Source organism: Lates calcarifer, linkage group LG3 (genome assembly GCF_001640805.2).
Source record: "Lates calcarifer isolate ASB-BC8 linkage group LG3, TLL_Latcal_v3, whole genome shotgun sequence".
NCBI lineage: Eukaryota > Metazoa > Chordata > Actinopteri > Centropomidae > Lates > Lates calcarifer.
This window is the reverse complement of record NC_066835.1, coordinates 5,291,755-5,316,822: the sequence shown is the minus strand read 5'-3', so window position 1 is coordinate 5,316,822 and position 25,068 is coordinate 5,291,755. Positions and strand designations below refer to the sequence as shown.

Sequence of the window (25,068 nt, the reverse complement as noted above, 5' to 3'; positions counted from 1 at the left end):
ATGTCTGTATGAAAGTACATGTGCGTATGCCTTCAGTGAGGGTGGTCTCCACCTGTGGATTACACTGTATAGGCCTATATGCAGTTGCAAAGGAGGGGGTGGAGAGTGGGCTTCATTTCTCCTCAGAACACACAGTTCCTCCACTGAATAAAAGTCCAAACACTTTAAGTATGTTTAAGCTAACCTGTAGCAGCTAAGATATCAGAGACAAAAACTGGAAAAAGTGAAAGGGAAAGCTCCTCCTTCTGCACATACTAGGATATGTATTTTAATCCTGTTTGACAACTTTAACTGATTATAAATCAACTGATTCACACAGGAATGTGTGGGTTAACTCATGCCAGCTAGTGGTTTGTGTCTTGGGTGTTTTGCAAGCATGCAATATGAGAAGTGAATACTGTATTCCAGGACGGTGTCCATTCATTCCAATTAAGGCTGATCACCCAGTGTATGCTCCAAAATACTTTCTGGTTTGGTTCCACATTGTGCCACCCACAACACAGACTCATTAGTGTCTTTCTCTGGCCCCAGAGGCCCACACCATAGACTTTACATTGAGATATCAATGACAAAGATGAGTCTCCTTAGATTTTAGAGACTTTTTTTCTTTTTTTTTTTCAAAAAATAAACCTGTATAGTTGGAAAATTCATTATACAAAGAGTAATAATCAAGCTTATTTGGCATTGAGGATGTTCTGAATAGTTTAACGGTCTTTTCCGTAATGGCAGTCTATAGGGGAAGAGCTTTGGGGGCCTAAAGCACAGTGGATGTCCACTAGAACAAACTAGCAGCAAGTCTAGATACTTTGTGACATATCTCTTACTGTGGTAAAGGCAGTAATTCATTTAAATTGGAGGACTTGTTGATTGATAGAGTGCTTTATAACTACTTTTTCATTGTTTTTCTGTAAGTATCTACTGCTGTATTGTATTAGGGCTAGTTTTTAAGTTTTAAGTTTAGGAGTCATAAGTACAGATGCACTGTTAGAACCTCATGGGAGCTACTAGATTTGTAGTTTTACAATGGTGAATATATTTTGGCATTATGTTGTAGTTTTTCATGATAAATCACGTGAAATTCAGAAAGCAGAGAGTCAGAGCTGGCTAATCCACCTGTAAGAACTGTTCCAGTAATGTAGATGTACAGGGAATACTTTTACATTCAAACTGTTGCACTGGAGATGGAAAAATATCAAACCAAAAATATCAGTATTGGCCTTTAATAACACATATCAGTCTAACCCCAGCTGGCGTGTGAGAGAGAAAAAGAGGGAGGCTGCAAACCACATCTTAGCTTGCCAAAAATCACATTTCCTCTCTACAGTATAGCTGGTTTACATTAACTCTCACACATGCATGGTGAAGCCTGAGTCCACCCATTTCACATTTCATTACTAAGAAAAGCTCAAGACTGTTATACCAGCCTCTCTTCATACAGCACAAATCTCTAATGTGATTCATCAAAACTTAAGATGAAAAAGAACTGTAAAATGTGGTGGTTAAGTGATGAGGAGATTGTATTAGAGGGAGAGAACCACTATAAATTTATCCCATGGGATTAGGAGCTACGGAAACTGGAGAATCTGGGGTCAAACATGGCCACTACATGTGTGATCTATTGCCCAGAGCAGTACAATACCTAATGGCAGGGGAATAGCCACATATCATGTCTCTCCTGCTGTACTGAAGCATGCTCACTTAATGAAAGTGGTTCTTTAGTCATATAGGGCAGCAGGCTGCTGCTCAGAAGCTTCTGTAGGCAGCAAAAACATCTAGATGTTGTATTAGGAACCCTTTAAGAAAATGGTTCATTTTGTAGTTAACCATATTAAAGTGGCTATGTACACTATATGACCAAAAGTATGTGGAGTTTCAAACATTTCGCCTGTGAGTGATTGCTGAACATCTAATTTCAAAACCTCTCTGAGATAACCCTGATGATGTCATCAGGGAGGTAACCCTGGAGGATATTGCCCTTGGCCTTTGCTGCTTCATTTTGTTTTTAAACCTATCTCTCACAATTACAACTCCAAGTTAAAGCCCTCTCTCCGTTGAACAATATGTTTCTCTTATTGTTATTTCACTTGATGTTTGACCCTCACTGAGCAGAGTTTGACACCAGAAAGGCTGATCTCACATTCATCTTTTGAAGGGGGAATGTTTCTCTGTGCTACTATAATTGGAACTAAGGGGCCCCAAAAACAGACCAAAGAGGAAAAAAAAAGAAAAAGAGGTATCTATATACTTTTGTTCACATCGTGTAAGAAAGAAATAAACCCTCTCTGTTCTGTTTCCTGTCTCCCTTTTGTATAAATGTATTCATACAGTATGGTATTGGCATGGGTTTTCATCAGAAACACTGAGGCCAAAACAGTGAGCAAAACCTAATATTTCAAAAACCAACATGCAGCAGTTAATACTGTACTGCTATATTTCAAACTGTACTAAGATGATAAAGTCTCTGTCTCTCTCTCCCACCCCATATGGATCAGTTTAAAACACACCCTGGTTTGGCCCACTTTCAGAATGTCACAGGACATTTATCTTTATTCCCTTCTTCCTCTCCATACCTTATAGAGAAATGGCTTTTACAGATGTGCTCTCTGTACACTCTCTGTACACTCACCCACCTCACTCTCTCTCTCTGCCTCTCTGCACTTTACTTACATGGTTTTCTGCCTTGTGCCTCGCTCGGTGCCTGTGTACACTTATAGAGCTTTCCATCTGGAAAATATATCCTACCCTTCAACATATAGAAACATAGGAAGAGAGGACTTTTCATCTTTTCCTGCTCTTTTAATCACAAATATAGGGGAAGTAGCGCAACTAAAACCAGTTTACAAACAGATTATTTAATGCACAAACTGATGTACTTTTATGCAACATTTAAGCATGGGTTAATAGTTTTCTGATACTAACAGGTATATAATACTAATATAACATGGTTAATCTCAATACGTGTAAATATAAATACTTTTGTTACTACTACTAGAGTTTGAAGCAAAGTGAAAAATAACAATATTCTCTATAAATAAAGGTCTATTTTTGCCTCAGTCTCTGCCAAAGAGTAGTGACTCAACCAGCAGCCAGTTCATGAAAGCTTTTTGTTGAAAACACCTCTGGCTCACAGAGAGTGATGTGTTCTGCACCCACAGGAGCACTGACATCAATTTGTTGAAAGTACCTACAGAAATGTTGAGTTCATCCACAGACAATCCAGAAATAACAGCTGTATTAAATGCACTCAGTAAAGTTCATCCAGGTTAAATACATCCACATCTTTGTAATTATTTATTTTTCCTAGTTTCCTGGTCCAGTTTCCTCTAATGAAATCCAATCAATGGTTTGAGCACTCCCACATGATAAGTAATAAGACACTTTTCACTGCATTATCTCATCATAACTGTATTTAACTTAAAGTGGCTATAATTGACATTTCATTAATAACAATATTCCAAATGACTGAAAGCAATATGACAATGTCATCACTGCTAAAACAGATTATCAACTAAATCTGCTGTTCAACCCACACTTTTACTGTTTTGGCTCACTCTCATCACTCTTGTAAGGTCAATGTCAGCTGAAGGCAGCTGTTTCCAGTGAAAAAGTTCTAAAAACCCACTGTACGCCACCTGCTCAGCACCTAACACCAGACAGACACAGTTAGAGACTAGCTGGTCACAGTGGAGGTTTTAGCAGCTTAAGAGCCAGATATTTTCCTCAAGAGTTGGTAGAGACCAAGAACAGAACTAAAAGAAAATTAATCTTGGACTTTGATTCATCAGATGGCCAGCTTACTGTTGCAAGGCCTATGGTAACACACTCTTATCATAAGATCACCAAACTAAAAAGGAATCCTATATTTTGTTACCTACACAAAAATGCTTCAACAAGCATTTTCTGATCTTTCAGTAGTAAAAATATCAAGAGCAAAAACAGTAGCGTACAGGCCAGAGGCACAAGATATTTCAGTTAAACACAGGTGAATTATGTTTCAGTTGTATGCCTCATGATCTGTCCGTACTACAGGTCACACATCCGTTGCCTTTATCAACTACATCCCTGCTCCTGTCCAGTCTGAATGTTCTGCTTTTGCTCCCAAACTCCTTTCTGAAAAATAAAACACTAGACAAACACAGAACTCTGAAAAACCTCTGTGTCAAGTCTCATAAGTTTGCCAATATTCGACCTTGATCAGCGTCTAGACGAGCCATGACACACAAGCAAAACCCGAGTGCTTCTCACTGTATCAGATGTAATGACCCCGCCTGCCTCCAGTCTACTTATATAAGGCAAGATTACACAAGCAAAAAAACACTGCAAGGAAGAGACGAATATAGCTCAGTGAATCTCCGTGTATATTTGATCAAGCGTATGAGCTACAGTATGTGTGAGGGGAGCAGTGAAGTGTGTTTGAAAGAAAGGATGTGCATGAGTCTATATGTCAGAGAGGGGTGGAGGCAGACAGACAGAGATGGAGGAGAAGGAGGCAGGGAATTGCACACAGTCTCTGTGGTTTGGGAGAAAGAGCAATTCATCATCTTAGCGCGACTTGAATGTATAAACTGTTTGGGCTGTTGGAAATTTACATTTTATACAACTACTTTTGGCAGTATTGTTTCTGATGAAAGTCACAGCAGTCAAGTTAATGCGTGGAATTACTGTGAGAACAAAAATTGGAGCTGGGAGGTACAGGAGACAGGGAGGAGAGGTGGAGGAGGAGGAGGTGTGGGGAGTGGAGGTGTGGGTTTGACTTAAACAGCAGAAGGACTGCAGGAGCTACTTCCACACTTCAAGGGCTTTAGTGACAGGGAAGCTGCTCTGTTCAGCACCGTCAGCAGTTTTGCTCATGAATGTGTGTGTGTGTGTGTGTGAGTGAGTGGGTGTGTGTGGTACATGTGTGCTGATCCACAGGGAATGAAAACTCCCCATGTTGTTGTTCCATACAGCAAGGACACTTTGCTACAAACGCACAAAGGACAAGTACACACATGCTATGTGGCCATATACTCTTGAGTACACTGATACAGTGAGCTGATATTGCCCTTTTATTAAAATTCAAATATCAGCTACTCATTTTCATTCACCGTGTACATGATGAAATGTGTTTAATTTGATACTTGATATAGTATAATTATTCAATACTTCATTGGTTGTCTTTGGAAAGACTTTACATTTAATTAATTCATGTGACATTTTGATTGGATTCCCCTCAAGTGTGCATGAATATGTATTATTGCTACTCAGTGTTTGGCAAATTTTCTGAAAAATATAATCTCTCATTACGGTATCAATCATTGAAAAATAAATTACAAAAAGGTGCATTGAAACAACACAGCCTTCACACTCACACGTTACGTGTTAAAGGTAGAAAATTAAGCACTGTTTAACAAGCAACAAGTGTGAATTTAGCAGGTGTTTACTGACCATCAAAAGCTAATGTTAGCTTAGCACTGGTGAATGAAATCTTGTTTCCAACCACAGAATTACCACCTAAACATACGCAGTGCAGCTGGCAGCTAGATCATGGCTAAGAAGACACAACATGTAATTAAGACAACTTTTAAATCACCAAGAGGCAAATTTCTCCTCTTTTGGTAGAGGCTCTCTGCACAAAAGTTAACGTTACCTGCAGCTGCCTTGGCCTCTATAGAGAAGAAAGTGATATTACACTGCTCATCAAACAGGATTAGTAACTGGAATGTAATTAGTGAATTTTAAAAAATCAGTATATTGTTGTTACCATAGTGATGCTGCTTTAAAAGGATGTAGTTTTTGGATATCAACAAATAAAGGTAGTCTTCTTTGCATTCACTTTAAGTCTCGTTAGCATAATAATTAGCATAATAATTCCCACATTTAATTAAAACTAAAAATCTGTCTGTTTCCAATCCAGACAAACCACTTGGGTTTAACTTTATTCAATGTTGTGCAATTCACAGAGACAAACAGCCACCAGAAGAAAATCCCCACTGCTGTATGTAGCGTTGTCAGCTCCACACTGACTGTTACTAAACGATAGCAAAGGAACCATAAAAGAACACTTTGCATCATTCAGGAGGCTATGATGAGTTAAGAAAAATGAACGTCAAAACGTGCATTTGAGTCGGAACAAGTCCGTAGTACAGTGGCATTGTGGCACCCTGCAGTAAAGTGCAGCCATCCCTGGCTGGCACATAGGACACCCATTCACTCTGTGACAGGGTGTCACACCACATGATTTATGACGGGTAATTATGGTTATGGAGGTGACATCATATCCTACTCGCTGGCTCCCGCATGTATCCATGCTGTGTATATGTGTGTCTGTGAATGTGTGTGTGCGTGTTCACATGTGTGTTTGTGACTAATTAGTTATGCTGTCTGGATCCAGCAGTGACTGTCTTTGTTTTTCTACAGAACGGAAGACAAGGCATGTCACAACAACATATCTCGCAGTTCCTCCAGACGTGCAGTAATGCACACGCATTCACACACGCGCACACACACACACACTTAAATGCACAAGCACACAATATGCGCACATATGGGCCCACAAAAGAGCGCCTCTACCCTCGCTTTCTTGCTAAAAATTTATTGCTTTGTTCAACCCAAAAGCAGATTTGACTTTTTTTCACCTCAGGAGAAGCGAGGATGAGCCAAAGGTAGCGATCACTCACATTTCTTGACAGAGCAAACCATTGGTTTACCACGGTCTGAAATTGGCAGCAGTGAGAAGCATACAATTAGAAATCATTACTCTGCACCTAACTGCTGCTGACAGGCATGGGTACGACAAATGAGAAAATGGAAAGATTATAACACAATTTCTCTCTCCTGTACACATCTGCTAATTCACTTGCCAGTTCTAAATAAATGCATTTATTTAAAAATGATTTGACAAACCATCCCTACCTCTTGGATTAGAGACACAGAGGCAGCTAAAAAAAAAGTTACATATTTATATGAGGCTTTGCACTGTAAAATTAAATCCATCATCAACCTGGAAGGTATTTCTTAACACATATTTTTCATGTTTTCCCAGTCTTGACAACACTTTAATGATGTTTGAGGAGTTTGGAGGCTAACAAACTCTACACAGGTCACTCACTGCCGTTAATGTGCAGGGGTCACTGCGGGATACACAAAAGCATCCTTAATAAGGCAATTTGGAAGAAACAAAATCATGCAAAAAAAAAGAAAAAGAAAACAGATTAGCCCGACTGCCTGTGAGTCACCATAATGAGTAGCATTACTTTTTTTTTCGCCATTGAGTGGACTCATTTCAGTATTCATTCAGAGGCATGGCCATAGCCACAGGGGCCTCATTTGGGAATGGGCTTCAAAAGTCCATATTTGAACTTTAAACTGCTATTAAGGCAGCAGCAGAGAATCAAAACAGCTCATTCCTGTCAAAAGTCACTGCAGCTCAGATGCCGTGTATAAAAAAATATATCTATGTGCTCCCTGACCCTGCAAATATTTTAACAAAAGTGACCTTTTGCAGCTTTCCACCCTTGGCTCAAGCACGGATGAAAACTTCACAAACCGCCCAGCCCCTCAGTACTGTTTTTTTAGCCAGGGAGAGTTAAACAATGTACTCACTGGCCTGAATTTAAATTCACAAGGTCATAAAGAAATAGTATCCATATAGCACTGCTGCCTAATGTCCAAAAATATTATTTTCCATTCCTATTAATAATTTCAATATTATAATTAGATCATAAATCATAACAACCAGTCTGTACTGTACCTGATCTAGTCCGGTCCATCTGTAAGTGGGCAGTATAGTTCCTACTCCCTTCTCTCTTGCTTTTGCTCTTATATCGCATCACAGAAATGTTTTGCTCTTTCCCCTCCTCTGCTGCCTGAGCATCAGACTGTGCCTCATGCATTGCTCCAGCCAAGGCTGCGTAATTTTGTGGATGGCACAAACACTCAACAATTATTGGTCCGTGCAAAACCTTACCTGAAGTAGTGGTCCAAAGGCATTAGAAGGCATAGGCAGAGTATCATGGAAAACACACATACCACACTTTGTAGGGTAAGTATACAAGTAATGGTATCACCTGATTATCGTATTGAAAGAAAGGAACATGATCTATGTTTTGCAAATGCTGTTGCATTTGAGGTACATTAAGAAAAAGAACATGGACAGTCTCTCGCTGTAGAGAACGAATAATAACTTAGAGTTGACCATTGAAACCTGCAAGAAATATGGAGGAATGACTTCTGAAAGAAACTGCCTGCTCATCATCCCTTGCAGATGAAGGGCTCAGTAGTGAACTCAGTCAAGGCTGTCATATTTGATAGTCCACTATCATCCCTGAAATAGCATAAGGACATCTGCTAAAGCCCACTAGAGGATTTTCTTCCTGAGGACCCCACAGGTAGCTCAGAGCCTCACAACCAGTTCTTGGGCTTAGTAATCAAAAGTCTCTTCACATCCTCTGTTCCTGTCCTCTACTGCTCTAAGCCTCGCTGTATTGATGCTCAGTGGGCAGCCAGCTGAGGGAAAGGACAAGAGAGATTGTCATCAAGCCTCCTATTGCTGTGTTTCATGAAAAACTTTAATCTGAAAGACAGCGCTGATGCCACTGAGAGCAAAACAAACCACAACACCTGAACAGTTTGTTCAGGTGTTAGTCTGTCTGCCTCCGTCTGGTACTGACAGCCTTCCAACCACCTCAGGCCCCTATGGAGCTGTAATCCTACCGCTGGAGCTGTTTAGCATATCCTATTTATTAGAAGTCTGTTTTCACACCCTCCTGCCTTCTGCTTAATTGCTGCCTATACCTGAATTTATCTCTTCCATGGAGTAACTCATAGCCTCTCTTAACACCAGAATAAACAAAAAAACACCTCTGCAGAAAATCAATGTAAAATATATCACCTACATCTTTGTAGTTCCTCTTCTCCTATTTGTTTCAAGCCCATTTTATTGTTGAAATTTTCCTGTTATGTCTCCTAACTTTAAGTATGCCTAATTTCCCCATACCATTGCCCCCATCTCTGCTAATATGCACGATGTCCTGTGAAAACTACATTTGGTAATTTGGTAATTAATTGAAATAAATTGAGTTTCTTAATTTTTTTTCCACTAAATGAATCATTGAATATGTGTTTAAGAATCTTCAACCACTCTTTGAGACTGTATTTAGACACGAGTGCTAGGAGCTCAGTACTTAAATCTTCTTAAATCTCATAAATCAAGTATTGGACAAATGTATATTTTTTGACATTTCACTCAAAATCACAAATGTCAACCTTCTGACGATGCTAGACAAAAAAGTCAAGGGTTCATCTTCTGGGAAGCATGAATGTCTTCACAATATTTTAGGCTGAGTAATAACTTTGACCTGCTGGTGGCACTGCATGTACAGTCACATTTCTTAGGATTCATACTCTGGGCACCATAGATACCATAGGTACCATTTATTACATTTCTTGAGAATCCATCGAAATATTCCGTCTTGGATCAAAGTGGTTGACCGAACTTCAGGACAGCCAACATTGCGACACCCAGAGCCATGCTGCTAGCATGGATAAGCTGTAAACAGGGATGGTGTATTATCTGGGGTAGGTGTAGACAGCCACATGCAAGTCATGCAGGTGAAGAACTTAATGACTACAGACCCGTCGCCCTGACCCCTGTGGTAATGAAGTCATTTGAGCGCCTTGTGCTGTCCCACCTCAAATTCCATCACCGACCCACTCTTATACCCCCTGCAGTTTTCCTACAGAGCCAAGGTCTGTAGACAATGCAGTCATTATGGCCCTCCACTTCATCCTGCAGCACCTGGACTCCCCAGGAACCTACGCCAGGATCCTGTTTGTGTTCTTCAGCTCCGCCTTCAACACCATGATTGCCAGCATGGCTACAGGACAAACTCTCCCAGCTGAGCATGCCTGACTCCATCTGCAGGTGGATCACAGACTTCCTGAAGCTGGGAAAACACATCTCTGACTCTCGGACCATCAGCACCGGCTCCCCTCAAGACTGTGTTTTCTCCCCTCTACTCTTCTCCCTGTACACCAACAGCTGCACCTCCAATCACCAGTCTGTCAAACTCCTGAAGTTTGCAGATGACACCACTCGCATTGGGCTTATCTCTGGTGGGGATGCGTCTGCCTACAGGAGGGAGATTGATCAGCTGGTCATGTGGTGCAATGAAAACAACCTGGAGCTTAATGCCGTTGTAGACTTCAGGAAGAACACAGCTTCACCCTCCTCGATCATGACTCCCTATGACTCCCTAGTCAGAACTGTGGAGTCCTTGTGTTTCCTGGGGACCATCATCACCCAGGTCCTCAAGCGGGGGCTAAACATCAGCTCAAGGAGCCCAGCAGAGGATGTACTTACTGTGGCAGTTAAAGAAGTTCAACCTGCCAAGGACAATGATGGTGCACTTCTACACCTCCATCATTGAGTCCATCCTCACCTCCTCCATCACAATCTGGTACACTGCTGCTACTGCCAAGGACAGAGGCAGACTAAAGCATGTCATCTGGTCTGCTGAGAAGGTGATCGGCTGTAACCTGCCTTCTATCCAGGACCTGTACACCTCCAGGACCCTGAGGTGAGCAGGAAAGAGCATATCACTGTTCTTTGGCACAGATATACCAAGACAAATTCCTTTTATGTGCAAACTTACTTGGCAATTAAATCTGATTCTGGTTCTGATTCTGAAGAGCTTGAGCAGGCTCAGGAGCTCACTGTTAATGTGACAAGGACATGATTCCTCAATGGCCTTTCCTCTTTATAACCAATCTGAGTTTTCCCCTGACTTATGTGTCTATTTGATTATATTGTTTGAATGAATTTTTGAACTGATTCTACTTAATAAGGCACAGCTGTTTCCTTTTTATTTCATTATTCCCTTTGTTGTCCTCCATGTTGGCACAGGCTCAGTCAAGCTGAGTGCTGAAATTATGACAACTGTCCAAGGAGATGATGTAATTTAGGTTGTGTCACAGTAACAATGACACATTCCAATTTGAGCATTTATATTCAAGCTGCATGTAGGTCGCCTGTCTCGGGATGCAGTTTTGAATCTCAGGCCCATACGATCCAGATCACAGCTGAAAAGTACCATGTCTGTGTCATGTCTTAGTAGATATGATCGTACATAATACATACAGAACACCATTTGACCTCTTTTAGCTGCAGTGTCAACATTACCTTATACAACATTGTTTGTACAGCATTCTATTCTGCACAAACCAGACTCTACACTCTGCCACGTAAGCCCTCAGAAATTATGTTCCAAGCCTCAGTGTTCTCAGAACGTGTCCCTATCTTTTCAAGCATACTACAGTACAACACCTACCACTATGACTCAGAATTCCTCTGTCATGCTAAACTGTTTCAGCACAGTGCTTAACAATGAGTTCTCTATGTGCTGTACACAGTGTGCCACAATGTCTGAATGCACATGGAGGCCTGAGTCTAGATGTAGGTGGAGTGATACTGTCTCTTGTGTCCTACAGCGTTGGCAAGCACTTATTGTGAAGACCTGCTGCTATTTGCCACTGTCTACACTCATGAGTTCTCTTCTTCTTGCACCCATGCCACCTAGATAAAACTGTTATGGACTTTATGTACTCTGCAAAGTGATTCAGACCCTGATGCAATAAGGGACTGTACAAAAATTATTTCAGGGAAAGGTGGAGTGAGGAAAGTAGGGCATATATGTACTGTAATGGAGCACTGCAATGCAACAATTAAAGGAAATTGCTATAGGTGAACCAGCATATGAATGTCGCCACAGACACCAGGTTTGAAACTCTGTTATACAGCAAAATACAGAGACCCCTACCTGGCACTGATAAGTTTAATCAGCACTGTGTGAACTAATTTAGCAAGGGCTTGAATGTAACAGCACCTGCAACCCATGGTGATGTATTCAAAAAGCATTTTTTTAAAAACTGTCTAAAATCCCATGCTCAGCATCTCTGTGATTAAAAAAAATACCTAAAATATAAACTCTTTATTATGATTGCCCTAAATTTGGAGATTTAGGATAGTATATAACAACAACAATTTTTGTACAGTCCCTAAACTTGTTCTTCCTAACAGAAAAACCACCAGAATTTATTTTCACTAACTCTGTCATTGACAGACATGGTGATGTGTGACATGTGATGATTTGTGTATGAGCTGCAAATGACAGATTTTTCCATTATTTGTTATGAAAAGCACCATTAAAGAACCATGGTCATATATGCTTACAACTGTTGTCCTGCTATGATTTGTCAATTTGTGTCAGTCCACAGTTTATCTGTTGATGGAATTTTAATGGGGGCACTACCCTGTTTATCCTGCCAGAGGCCCTGGGGCAAACATGTTCAACCCCCCCCCCCCCCCCAAACTGCCAGACATAATTTAACCATCTGACTGTCCCCTCTATTGGATTGAACTGTAATATACATCTGGCCACTCAAGTCCCCAACGATCAGATACTGAGGTTAGGTAAATAAACACTCATTATTGCTCTGTTAAAAGACACACGCACACACGCCCCACACACCACTCCAGGCAGCCGCTGTCCAGCCCTTGCTGTGCTGAAACAAGGCAGTTAACAGAGACTCGAAACAAACTGCGTTTAATTGTCAGAATTATTTAGTAGACTAAAGCTGGAGTTGTGTATTTGCAGTCTTCTATTACAGGCTGCAGTTGCTGAGGCGTGTCTGGCAGAAGTTGCGTTTATAGTCCAGAATCAGTATCAGACATCCTCGGATCTCCTACTAACCACCTTTACAGCGGTTTTTATACAGCAGTAAAAACATGCAATTCCTCCTCTGAGAGAAAATGTTTCTTTTTTACCAACTTCGAAGCTTATCTGAGATGACAGAGCAATCTCTATAAAGAGAAGCTGTTGTGACACGAAAAATAAAGACCATATGGACGCAGTGCTTTAAAAGAAAAACATCACAGCGCGTTATTGTTAATAAAGAAGTGGTTGCAGCCTACCTGCCCTCCTCCAAATCCTGCTGGTCCCATTTTTCCGAACTTTTACGCGTGAACATCCCGGGTTCAACTCCCCTTTCCTTTGTCTCCACTCACAACGCTGACACATAACTCGGGATAAAAGTTTAGTCTCACTTCTCAAACTTTTTTTTAATCTCCACACTTTCTGTCGTATAAAATATTTTTCCAACTCTCTTTCATGTTTTATTCGACCCTCCGAAGCTGCACAGACGACAGGAGCGCAACTGGCAGAAATCAATGAAACAAAGTTGGGCTGCATGCCATGACAGCGGTGTTTGTATATTTCTTTGTCTCTGCATGCCTTATGACTTTGTGTCCCGCCTTCAACTTCACCGGCAGCGTGCGAAAAATCTCTCTAATGCTCGTATAGAGCTCCTGTAGGGATTGTGAGTGCGCCTGTGATGTTCAAAAGTGCGTTTACGTTGACTTAATGGTATATATTTTTTTTAAATCTCTTGTGCTTTCAATATAACATTCTACATTATTCCTATAATATTCCCATAGGGGGCTTTCAGTGGATCAGCCCAGCAGTGAGCAGTGATCTTTTCTCACTTTATGGGCATGTTTATCTTACATGTTATATTCCTGGGGAATTTGATGTGCTACTTACAATAAATTAAACCTACTTCTACTCTGACGTGGTGGAAATACATACCATAATAACTATTCATCCTATTTTATCTATAGCATTAGTTAACCATAGCTTATAAAAACACTTAACACTGAAACACATAACGACATGAAATTAAATAAGAAAAAGTAAACATAATAAAAAGCTATGGACATTTTAAATGTCACTACATAGTGTCATTGAGCACTAAGTCATAACTGTGGACCACAGTAGTAGCAGAAGTATTCAGATCCTTTACTTAAGTAAAAAGCACCAATACACCAAGTCTTTCATATAAAATCCTAGAGAGAGAGAAAATGGCTCCTGTGAGTGAGATGTTTTTACATTACTGGACTGTTGCAGATGTAAATGAAGTGGAGATAGTTTTAATGACTTTATAAACAATCATCCTACAGGGGTTGAGCCCCCTCTAAAGGGTCGCAGGATCATGAGATCATTAATGGGGCAGAAAGAAGAAAAAACAATATGTATTTCTTTTCTGAACTTTTTTTTTTCTCATATTTGATTTTTGGAGAAATATTGAACCATATTTCCTCTTTGAGCCTTTGAGAAGTTTAGAGAGGAGCCTGCTCTTTGGTGGAACTGCTAACAGCTCATAGACACCTGACGTGTGACAGATCCACCTGGAACAAACACTGTTGTTGTATTTTATTTTATTTATCATGATGTCAAATCTTAATCTGAAATGTAACTAGCTGTCAGATAAATGGAGTCTGGTGAAAAGTGAAACATTTCTGTCTGAAATGTAGTGAAGCAGCATGAAACACTACAAATACTCAAGTAAGGTGGATGTACAAGTCGAAATTGTACATAAATGCAGAACTTGAGTAAATGTACTTAGTTACTTTAATCGCTGGTGGAACAAAGCACACCAGAAGTGTAACTATTTACACTATTATACACACACACACATATATATATATATATATATATATATATATATATATATATTGGAAAGAAGCCAAAATCAAATACCTGTTCTGAATTGCTGTGAACTCATATGGCTATACTTGTATTTTAATGTTGACTTGATCTTCTCAGACTGATACAGGTTAACACAGGGAATGCTAAGGTGTTGCGATCAGCCCAGAAGGTGGAGTGTACAGTACACCTCTTATGAATGCATCTGTGTTTACACTCATACATATGTCTTTAAGTGGGTCAGTGTGTGAACATGTGTGTGTGTGGATGAGAAGGGCACCCACATCTTTTTATCCACCCAATATCCATGAGACTTAGGGGACCTTTTTTTTATATATATATATATATATAACAGGGACACCTCAAACGCACACCTCACACACTATTTCCTGTGTGATGTCAGGCTTATTGCAGACATCTGGGTGCTGGCGTCTTGTCGTTGGGATGGTGTGTGTAATGACCATGCCTTATCTTTCTCATTACCCAGCCTGAGATGTCAGAGGAACGCTGGAGACGACCCTGCTCTCCTGACAGAGAGAGAGAGAAATGGAAATAATTACCAATGTCTCTTGTGGAATAGGGCGTAAATTGATACACACTAAATACTGTACCTTAGGGGTCTCTCTCTTTCTGTCGTTCTCTCTCTCTCTTTCTCGTCAGATGTACGAGACAAATGAATGCATCCAGAAGGAATTAATTGGATTTGGGAGCAGTCTCCTGCTCGATCCACCAGGACAGACAAACACCTCCCTCTGCACCCTCCCCTCCCTTTGGCACACACACTCCCACCCACAGCCAGACACACACCTCCTCCTCCTTCTTTATTCCAGTCATGCCTTGCAGAAATGTCTGACGCCCCTCCACCCCACACGCCCCACCCTGACGGATCAGTCTGTGTCCCCTATCCTTCACACACACACACACACACACACACACGCATAGTGGCACGCTGCTCCCCAGCGGATTGCACCCTCTCTCTCTCTTGGATACAGTGTTTCCATGGCAGCCACGTTTTCTGCACGTGCAGAATCAGGCGGAGTACGAGAGGGAGAAAGAGACCACTCCTATCGATTCACTGGCTGGCCATTGATTCACAGTCTGCAGCTGCACACTCACCTACAGCAAACACGCATGCATTCATATTCACATGCACAAACAGAGCGTAAACATCCCGACACCAGACTGGAGCTTCTGAATGAGGCTCAGCTATGGAATGTGATAATGAAGGTTCACCTTTTGTGGAGGATGCTTTCACCTTTGAAAGGGGGCCTGAATATGTGAAGACTGCTCCAGTCATCTCTGCAGCGTACACATAACTGTTAGGTAACCAGCCGAGATGGTACTCACTATTGCTCTTTTAAAAAGGTCCCAGATAATGAAAAATACACAAGAGAGGAAACAAACACTTTGTACTTTTCAGTTCCAGCTGATTTTATTTCCTTCTCGGAAGAAAAGAAAAACAAATTTAAAAAAAGACGACAATCTGTACAGAGGTCTGAGAGGCAGTGATTGACCCAAACATTGGCTGGTTTTGAGCATTAAAACATCAAATGATATTGGCATGATTGGACAAAACATGATCATACACAGCATATTGCACAAATGAAAAAAGAAAAAGGACGATAGAAAAAGATGTCTTGAAGGTTAAAAAAAAAGAAAACTCCTGGACCACAATCATCTTCAACATAAGGATGTCCAAAGATGGCTGTCCTAGTGCCTGTCGTTGATCATCATCATACATAAAACACACAATCTTTGCTTATAGTACAGTCAGTTTACATAAATATCTTCATGTTATTATTCTTTTAAAAATCTTAAACACAACAGCTATAGCTACATATACCTGAATCTGAAATACAAATGCTATTTGCCATGCCATAATATAGGAAAACAATTAGCCTGCTATACTTAGCCAACAGGTACAGAAAGGTTAAATACTATTTTTTGATGCAATTTGCGCAATAACAGATGAAGCACTTCATACATCTCCCTCCCTCCAAAGTCTAGGCAAAGTGGAATGAGTGTGAAATTCCATCCAGTGGTTCAAATAAAACTTATCTTGATAAAAAGCACACAGAGGTATTAGCTCTATCCAAACAGTGACTCTCTGGGATCTTCCACTCATATACTTTTAGGTCTATGTGTACTGGAAACACAAGTCACCACTCAGACTGGGAGCCTCAGTGGTGCTTTGTTTACTTGGCTGGTGAAACTGGAGTCACTGTGCCATTAAGAAGCATGTGGGTAAATACTGTAAACACTGTGTGAGGTCAGATTGTGCCAAACAAACCCCCCTCTGCACGTCTAAACACCAATGTAGATCCAAACAACAATGTTGTGGGCTACCCACTCGCCGGAAAACCCCTCCCCCTTTCTATAGATTTTGTACAAAAATACAAGTAGAAAATCATGACACACTCAAATCTCCTTAAAAGTGAGAGAAGTCAGACATTTTAAATAAGATACACTTCTAGCCCTTCCGCGCAGGATACAGACAGGTGTATGTGCACAAACACAAACGAGACCTGTACGAGAACAATACTTCTATGTATAAAAAAGTTTGGCCGGTATAAATACATCAATATAAAAAAACGTCATCTGACACAGAGGAACTACAAAGTTGAAGCACTAGGCAGAAAGGATGCGCGTCGGGGAACATTGGTCCTGAATTGTGAATTGTGCCTGAATTGAGTGTTTAAAAAGGTTCAGAAAAGGGTTTCTGAAGGTTCGAGTCAGTCTTTGTTTTTAAAGTCCTGCCGTTGAAAGAGAAGCTGGTGATAGTGAATTGTGTCCTATGGTCACACAAATTGCGTAATTACGCAGCAATGAACATTTTTACGCATTTAACCACAACAAAATCCTCCTTATCTCGGAGGGCATGCGTGTTGATATTGAAACTATTCGAGTTTGGAGGAAAAAAAACTACACCTGAATAGCAACTTGATGGTCAATGTGAAATTGGCTATATCTTAAACAAAACCCAAACATGACGAGCTCTCCGGTTAAGTGTCCCTTTTCCCCGACCCAAAATAACATTAAGATTCAAAGTTCGGTTTCAGTCCTCATCCTCGACGGATTGGGTTGAACGTTTGAGCTGAAGTCCGTGTGTTTCACTGCTCTCTGCTTACATTCACTCCTCCTCTGTGTCCAAATGCAAACTAAGCATTTCCCCCGTCAAGCGCGTTCCCGTCAAGCGCACTGAGCGCTGTCCAAGTCTGTGAGCGGCGCGTACCTGGGCTTCAACGCGCACACAGGCCACCTTTTCTTTCCTGTCTTCACTCTCCCTTATTTAGTGAAAGAATGGCGGAAATATTCTGGTCTGGACGCACACGCCTGTCTGGAGGGGGTTGAAAGTTCAAAACGTTGGGGGGACGTCGTGGTTCCTCTCCACCGTGGGTCCTTTTTCAGTAGGTGAACACCAGGTTGGAGATGGTGGACTCCAGCCAGTCTCCTGAGATCATCTCGCTGACCTCCGGTGTGCAGTAGTCGGGGAAGTCGAAGTGAGATCCCGCCCCGCACTCCCCGAAGCTCCAGTCCAAGTCCCGGTCCAGCTCTGCGTCGGAGAAGCCCATGCCGCCTAGGGACATGCTCTCAAACCCGGGGCTCGGGTTCAGGTCGAGCCGCTCGTCTTCAAACTCTTCATCTGATGATGAGGATGACACAGATGAGGAAGAGTGAGAGGCTGACGGTGTTGGAGAGGAGGCGCGAGCGTACCTGAGGCGCGCGGTGTGTGATGACTCGCTGGCCGCCGGGCTCTGCTCCTCGTACAGGCTGAGCGGGTCGCTGGACTCCGCCGAGCTGCTCAGGGTGGGACTGGCCGGGACTCCCACGGAGGGAGGCCCGCTCTCCAGACTGCCTGCCCCGCCGAACATGTGGCCGCGCCTCGTCTCTCCAGTGCGCTTCTCCGGGATCTGCCTAGCCCCAGACACTGACCTGGATTTGAAGAGCGCCTGGTGGTCACCGGGAGACGCATAGTCCTGCCCCGGAGCGCTCTTCACGCTCCCCTGCTTGTGCGACCTGCTCACTCCTTTGGACGCGGGGCTTCTTTTCACACCGGCTTTGGCGCTGCGCTCCCCGCTCTTCTCTCCGCGCTCCGTCTGCTTACTCGCTCCGCTTCCCGACTTGACTTTCTTCCTGGGCCGGTACTTGTAGTCTGGGTAGTCGGCCATGTGTTTAAGTCTGAGCCGCTCCGCCTCGCGGATGAACGGGATCTTGTCTGTGTCTTTCAGCAGCTTCCAGCGCTTCCCCAGCCTTTTGGAGATCTCCGCGTTGTGCATGTCCGGAGACTGCTCCATGATCTTCCTCCTCTCGATCTGCGACCAGACCATGAACGCGTTCATGGGTCTCTTGATGTGACCTGTCGGTGTTTTGCACCACGCCAAGTCGCTCCGTTCCCCGGAGGAAGGGGACTCGGGGGTCGGAGACGCATCCATCTCCAAGTCCATTTCTCCCGTGTCCGTGGAGTCCCCGCCGGGAGAGTGAGCGTGGGCGCTCTCTGTCTGGCTCATGTGCTGCACCATCCTTTCCTCCAGGTGTCTGGACACACTCTGTTCAGTGCAGTGCTTTCACAAAGTTCAAGTTCAAAATGACTTGTAGGCTTTCACAAAAAATATTCCTCACTTAAGAGTCAGCTCACTGATGGATACAGGTCTAAAAAAGTTCATCCAAGTCTCTTCTCTGTCTCTTGCTCAGTTCAGCCCGTTTGGGAGACGCCTGGTCTCTCAACTTTTACCAGTGCGCTTTACGGAAACAAAAAAAAATAAATTCCGAATCTATTCAACAGCAACTTTCAACTGCCTGTGCGGCTGAAAACTCGCCCTGCAAGGCTCGAAACGCGCCGCTGTGGGCAACAGCAGTGCAAGTCCCTTATGTGAACCTGGCTGTCTGCAGCGCAGCTTGTCTGTGCGGTTGAGGAACCATGTGGTTGAATGGAGCAGCTGCGCTTTCTCATAGTCTCCCTGTTTCCTTAGCGCTCTGTAATATTACTGTAAACACAACAACGAGAACTTCGCCGTTATATACCCTCATCGCGAGATATAAAAGCCAATCAGCGCCTGTCTCCATCCTGATTTTTCAGTCTGGCCACTCCCCCCTGGCCTCCCATTGGCCGAATAAAAAACGGGTAATAATAATAATAATGTGCAACGAGGATCGGTGTGTCTGACCTCATTTCTGTCAGACTCCACTGGAGGAAAGACGAACTTGGTGTAATGGTGTGTGTATGTGTGTGTTTTACAGGAACGCAGTGTCCTTTCCCTTGATGCAAGGGGAAGCTTGCAAGGATATACTTAGAATAACATTAGTTTCATGAGGATGAGTACTGGTTAAATTTAGATTGTGTGTAATGTCGGGGGGGCAAGGAAATGCTGAGAGAACATAAAAGCAGCCACAACATGTTGTGTTACTCAGACTGCAGTGTGGTGAGCAGGGATGTAGCGGAGGGTAAACCCACCCAAACATAGCTCACCCAACCTGTGATTTACAAATCATTACACCACCACCTCACAACATTACATCACAGCGGCCAGTATAAACAGATGTGAGCGAGGAGATGATAGTTTTTATTTACACTCTACATCAGTGCATTATGGTAAACCAGCAACCTGAAAACCAATCATTAGGAATATTATGAAAGTGGATAGAATTATGTATCAGGGCCACACACACACACACACACACACACACACACACACAAAAACACAAACACACTCCAGCAGCCTCCTGCTCTACAATGCACAGATTCCTCCTCCTCCACAGCCCCATCGTGTTAACATGCCTGTGTCATGTAGGATCACATTACAGCCTGTGTCGCTAGATGTCAGGCTAGAGCCAAAGGGAGCTGATGAGGTGTACATTGTGTATATATGTATGTGCTTGTGTGTTAGCACGTACAGTGGATTTATCTCCGTCCTGTGATCGGCTGCTGCTGCTGCTGCTGCTGCTGCGAGCTGCCATCACTAAATCAAGCAGGTGATGTCATCAGCTGGTAGTGAAGGCTCCCTGCTTGATCCTGCAACAGAACTGAGTGACCTAAGTGTTTTTCACACCACCTTCACAACACAGCCGGGTGATAAATAAAGAGTGGGTGAGCTCTGTCCTTCAGTTAATGGTTTCCAAAGGGAAACAGAAGCAAAAAATAAGCCACCACCCCCCCGCCCCCAAAAAAAACTGTTCATGCTGTCTGAGTAGATCTTCATGTTGTCTAGCAAAACATCAGCTATGGACTCATAATGTGTATTCTTAATTTATGACAAGATTTATGTCAAGCTAAAAAAAACTCATAAACTCTTTAAAATTTCACAACTCAACCTCTTTACCCCCCTCTGTGCTTACATAAATCAAGCACATAAATAGTAATGAGCTCTTTCATCAGTCTATATCTTTAGCTGTCTCAATAACAAGCATGCACCTGCCACTGGATTAGTTTGCTATCTCTCTCTATCTCCTTCCCAGCCTTAACACACACACATACACACACACACACACACACACAGTGGCATGCATGCCAGTTTGTTTAAACAGGTGTAGCAGGTATACCTGTAATTTTATCTGATGTGTGAGAAGCAGCTGTCAGGTAGCTTTCCACTCTGTCAGTGGCAGATGTACAGCTCTGGCAGCACAGGGACACCGAGTCCCATCTCACACACACACACACACACACTGGCCTCTATCGCTCTGTCATCTTCAGAGCTGCTGGAGCCATGTGTTTACCCCAAATACACCGGCGCTTTGTCTCAGCCTCTGTTGACGCCTAAAGGGATGGTGTCACTATGAGAGAGTGCTGTGGGAGGCTGGGGCTCTTACAGCGACTTCTTAAAAGTGTGAGAGGCGCGAACTAGAGTTGAGCTGCTGTGGGTTTTTCAAGGATGATGTTGCTGATGTTGATATTTCTGGGTTAGATTCAGAGTATTTTCATGAATAAAAACAAAAAATAACTGGGTTATTTTTGTTATTTTTGACAGGGTTGTATTATCACTGCGGAAAAACCTGTGAAACAGCATTTTGCTAACCTTGGGACTATAAAACACTCCATTAACAGCTGTAGCGGTGAAGTTATTTTAAGGGTTTTAAAAAAAAACATTAAAATGACATTTACTGCAGCTACAGTGAGGCAGGAATCTCCATTATTTCAGAGCTGACTGATGCACTATTTAATATGCAATTTTTAATAAAACATAAACATTAACCTGATATGTCAGGCTAACCCTAGAGCAAACTGCAGGCTAAATGAGCGTACAGCATGTGACTGCGTGTGTGTAAGTGTGCCTCTTTGCAGGGAATTGGGTTTATTATAACCAAGGCTGTCGTAAATTGGAGTGGGGAGAGAAAAAAGAGAGAAGAGAGCACAGTCGTCACAATGTGCTGTAAGAGCGAGGAGGGAAATTAAGAATCCAATAACAGAAAGCGAGGGAATGGAAATGGAAGACGCAGGGAGCAAGCTGTGTTGAAAAGAAAGAGCGTGTGTGTCTCTGCATGCAGTCAAACAGAGGTACTCATTACCATGTACTTGCCTTTTTCAACTGCCTAGGAATGACGTGCTACTTTGACCTGCCTGCTTGTCATCCGGGGTCAAACACAATGAGGCTTTTGTGTACGTGTGTATGTGTACATGTGTGTCCAGCCCTAACTGAACTGGAGCTTTTCCAGAGATTGAAAGTTTGAAAACCAGTGGGAAGTCCCCCTCCACCCTGCAGTTAAACAGAAAAACTGAAGACTAAGCAATGATTTGCATACACACACACACACACACACACACACACACAAATCCTCTCTCTCTTTCTCTGGCTCTGTGTGACTCACCACAGTGAGTTTGTCCTCTCTGTGTTCTTTGTGGATGTGGCAGACAGTGCAGGTGGCCATCTCACAATGTCACCTACCTACTGCTGTCAGCCCTTACACAACAACACCAACCAGCCAGTTATTTTTAAGTTGGCCACTGAACATACAGTACCCAGTACTTCCTTGTACCATTATGTCTTTCTTCCTCAACTTTGACGGTCAGGACTAAAAGCAGATGTACAGATAGATAACTGCTTTTATTCCTTCCTTCCTTCTTTAATCATAGACTGAAGCAGTTAAACATACAAAATAACAGGAAACACCTCAGAATATAATGCAATCCACCATAACAACCCTCAAATTACAGTTGTCGCTTCACTTCTTTCATGATTTTTGAGGCCTTATTTTGAAGTGCTGTTGCCATGGAATTCCATTACATTGTGCAGGTGTCCATGTTACTTTGTACAGCTTGGATTTGGAGGCAGAAAAAGTTGGGGAGAAGCAATTCTTTAGTTTCTTTTTCCTTCCTTCCTTCCTTCCTTTCTCTCTTCCTCGATCTCCATGTCCTCCCTTCCCGCTATCACATTTTAAAATCCAAGAGACTCACAGAAATGGGGAAGGAAGAAGAGCAAGTGTCGCATGAATGTAGACAAAGAGCGAGAGAGAGAGCGTCCTTGATGGTGCAACATGAATGAAAATAAGAGTGGAAATGCAAAACATGAAAAGAGAGGAAACAGCTAACAGGAGCAATTCGGGAATCCTCGCTTTTCCTCCATTGCCACTGTAATCCAGAGGATTTGGTCAACGTAGGGAAAAAAAAGCGATGGGAGACCGGATGATGAGAGTAGATGTATGAATGAGTGCAAGACGGAGGTGTGGTCAGGCCGGCAACGCCACGCCCCAGGGAACTCCCAACATCCCTTGCTCTGGAGAGTGAAGGAGGCAGGTCAGATGACTGCTGTGTCATGGCGATGCAGACAAACTCACACAAACATACACTTCCACGCACGCGCACACACACACACAAAAATACATAAACACACACAAACTCACGGTGAGACAGAGCCAGCTAAGTACCAACGTACCGCTGCAGGACCCAGACGTGCTGCAGAGTCAAATTGAGAGCGCAGAGACACACACACACACACACACACACAGACATGGATACGCCAAACTCGCTCACAAACGTACATACACTTGCTCACACACACTCAGCCACTCTCACAGCTGCACTCTACTACACTCAGACACTCTGATGCAACGATCGTTTTTTTGGGGGCATTGTCTAAAAGCCAGAGGAGTGGGAAGGAGCGCAGAATGAGAGCAGAGGAGAAGGAGGGGGGGTGAAGGAAAGGAAAGGAGAGCAGAATCAGGAGATGGAGAAGTCGTCAACAGAGCTTTTCGGTCTTTTGCAAAAGTCGTCATCCGTGAGCTCGTTGGTTTGCATCAAAAGGGCATTGGACTCAAGACGAGCGGAAGATAGACACTTTCGATATTAAGCGTTTTCGGGAGAGCACATCCCTCAGACCTGGATCCGTTATCGAGCTGCACTGAGATGGATATACTGCAAAAGAAGAAAGAAAAGAACAGAGAGTTCTTTTATGTTTGTTTTTTTTGGGAGGGCAAGTTGCATCTGAGTTTGGAGTTTGCTGGGTCGCTGTGGCTTTTGCAGAAACATCGATGGCTGCAGAGATGGAAGATTCAAGTCTGATGAAAGAGACATAAAGCATCACGAAGAAGTTAGGCAGCGAGTGGAGAAAAAGGCAGACAGAGTATGAAGAGTGTGTGCAGGAAGGGTGGGGGGGGGGTGCGGAGGCAACATTGCATGAAAATTTTCCCCTTAAAACCTTTCTCTGTAGTGGTGCATATCACCAAGGACAGACAAACGACTGCAGCGCCTATCTCCCCTCGATCTTCTGCAGTTTTACCTTTCGCTCTTTCTCTCCATGCATACATGTACATCTGCGTATTAGACCCACATGCACACAACCTACTCTGGACTAAGCTTTCGATACACAGGGACCCTATATCACCCTGCACGCGCTGCACCCCCCACCCCCTCCCCACTGCACCCCACTCCTCCTGCCTCCCTCCTCCTCTTCTATCAAATGCGCATCCTCCTCTTCCTCCGGGCAGATCAGGTCAGGCAGGCTTAGTTGTGTCCTCACGCCGCCCGGGCACGGAGGCAGCCGCTTGAAGGGGTCGACGAGGACCAGGCGTGGAGCTCTGAGGCTTTTTGCAGCTCCAGACAGGCTCCAGACGCACTGACCTACATCAGCCTCAGTCACACTGGGAGAGAGAGCGAGAGAGAGAGAGAGAGAGAGAGAGACGGAGAGCAAGAGAGAGGCAGAGGGAGAGAGAAAGAGAGAGAGAGAGAGAGTGAGGGATGTAAGGAAGGGGAGGAGGGTGTGGAGAGAGGGAGAGCAAGAGAGGACGGGCAAGAACGACTGAGAGACTGGTGAGCAGGCACACGGGTGGACAAGCTTGCAAAACAGCAACGTTCATCAAAAAAAAAACAAAACTGCAAGACAGTGGCATGATGCGACGAAGAGGGAGGGGGAGTTGGAGAGGAGAGAGAGGGAAGGAGAGAATTAAAAAAAAAAAACTTGCTGGATCGCATTCCTAACTTACTCTCAAACCTCCCTGCATCTCTTTTTGTCCTCATGGCTTTGCTAATCTCTGTCCTCTCCTCACTTCCCTTTTGCCTCTCATCCCTTCCCATGTAGCATCTCTCTTTTCCTCACTCATCTCTCTCCCTCTCTTTCTC

General features: G+C 43.1%; 2 protein-coding genes across 3 annotated transcripts in view; both read right to left on the bottom strand.

Moving 5' to 3' along the window:
* Positions 1–25,068, bottom strand: part of e2f3 (E2F transcription factor 3) — a 203,042-nt gene that overhangs the window by 51,481 nt on the left and 126,493 nt on the right. The window lies entirely within an intron of this gene.
* On the bottom strand, positions 15,929–19,568 carry sox4a (SRY-box transcription factor 4a). Its single transcript, XM_018701438.2, has one exon. It carries the CDS (start codon positions 19,040–19,042, stop codon positions 17,927–17,929), a length of 1,116 nt encoding a protein of 371 aa, XP_018556954.1. The 5' UTR covers positions 19,043–19,568; the 3' UTR covers positions 15,929–17,926.

Excerpts from the sequence above, each read along its gene's own strand:
- sox4a (XM_018701438.2), bottom strand. The coding sequence starts at position 19,042 with ATGGTGCAGCACATGAGCCAGACAGAGAGCGCCCACGCTCACTCTCCC.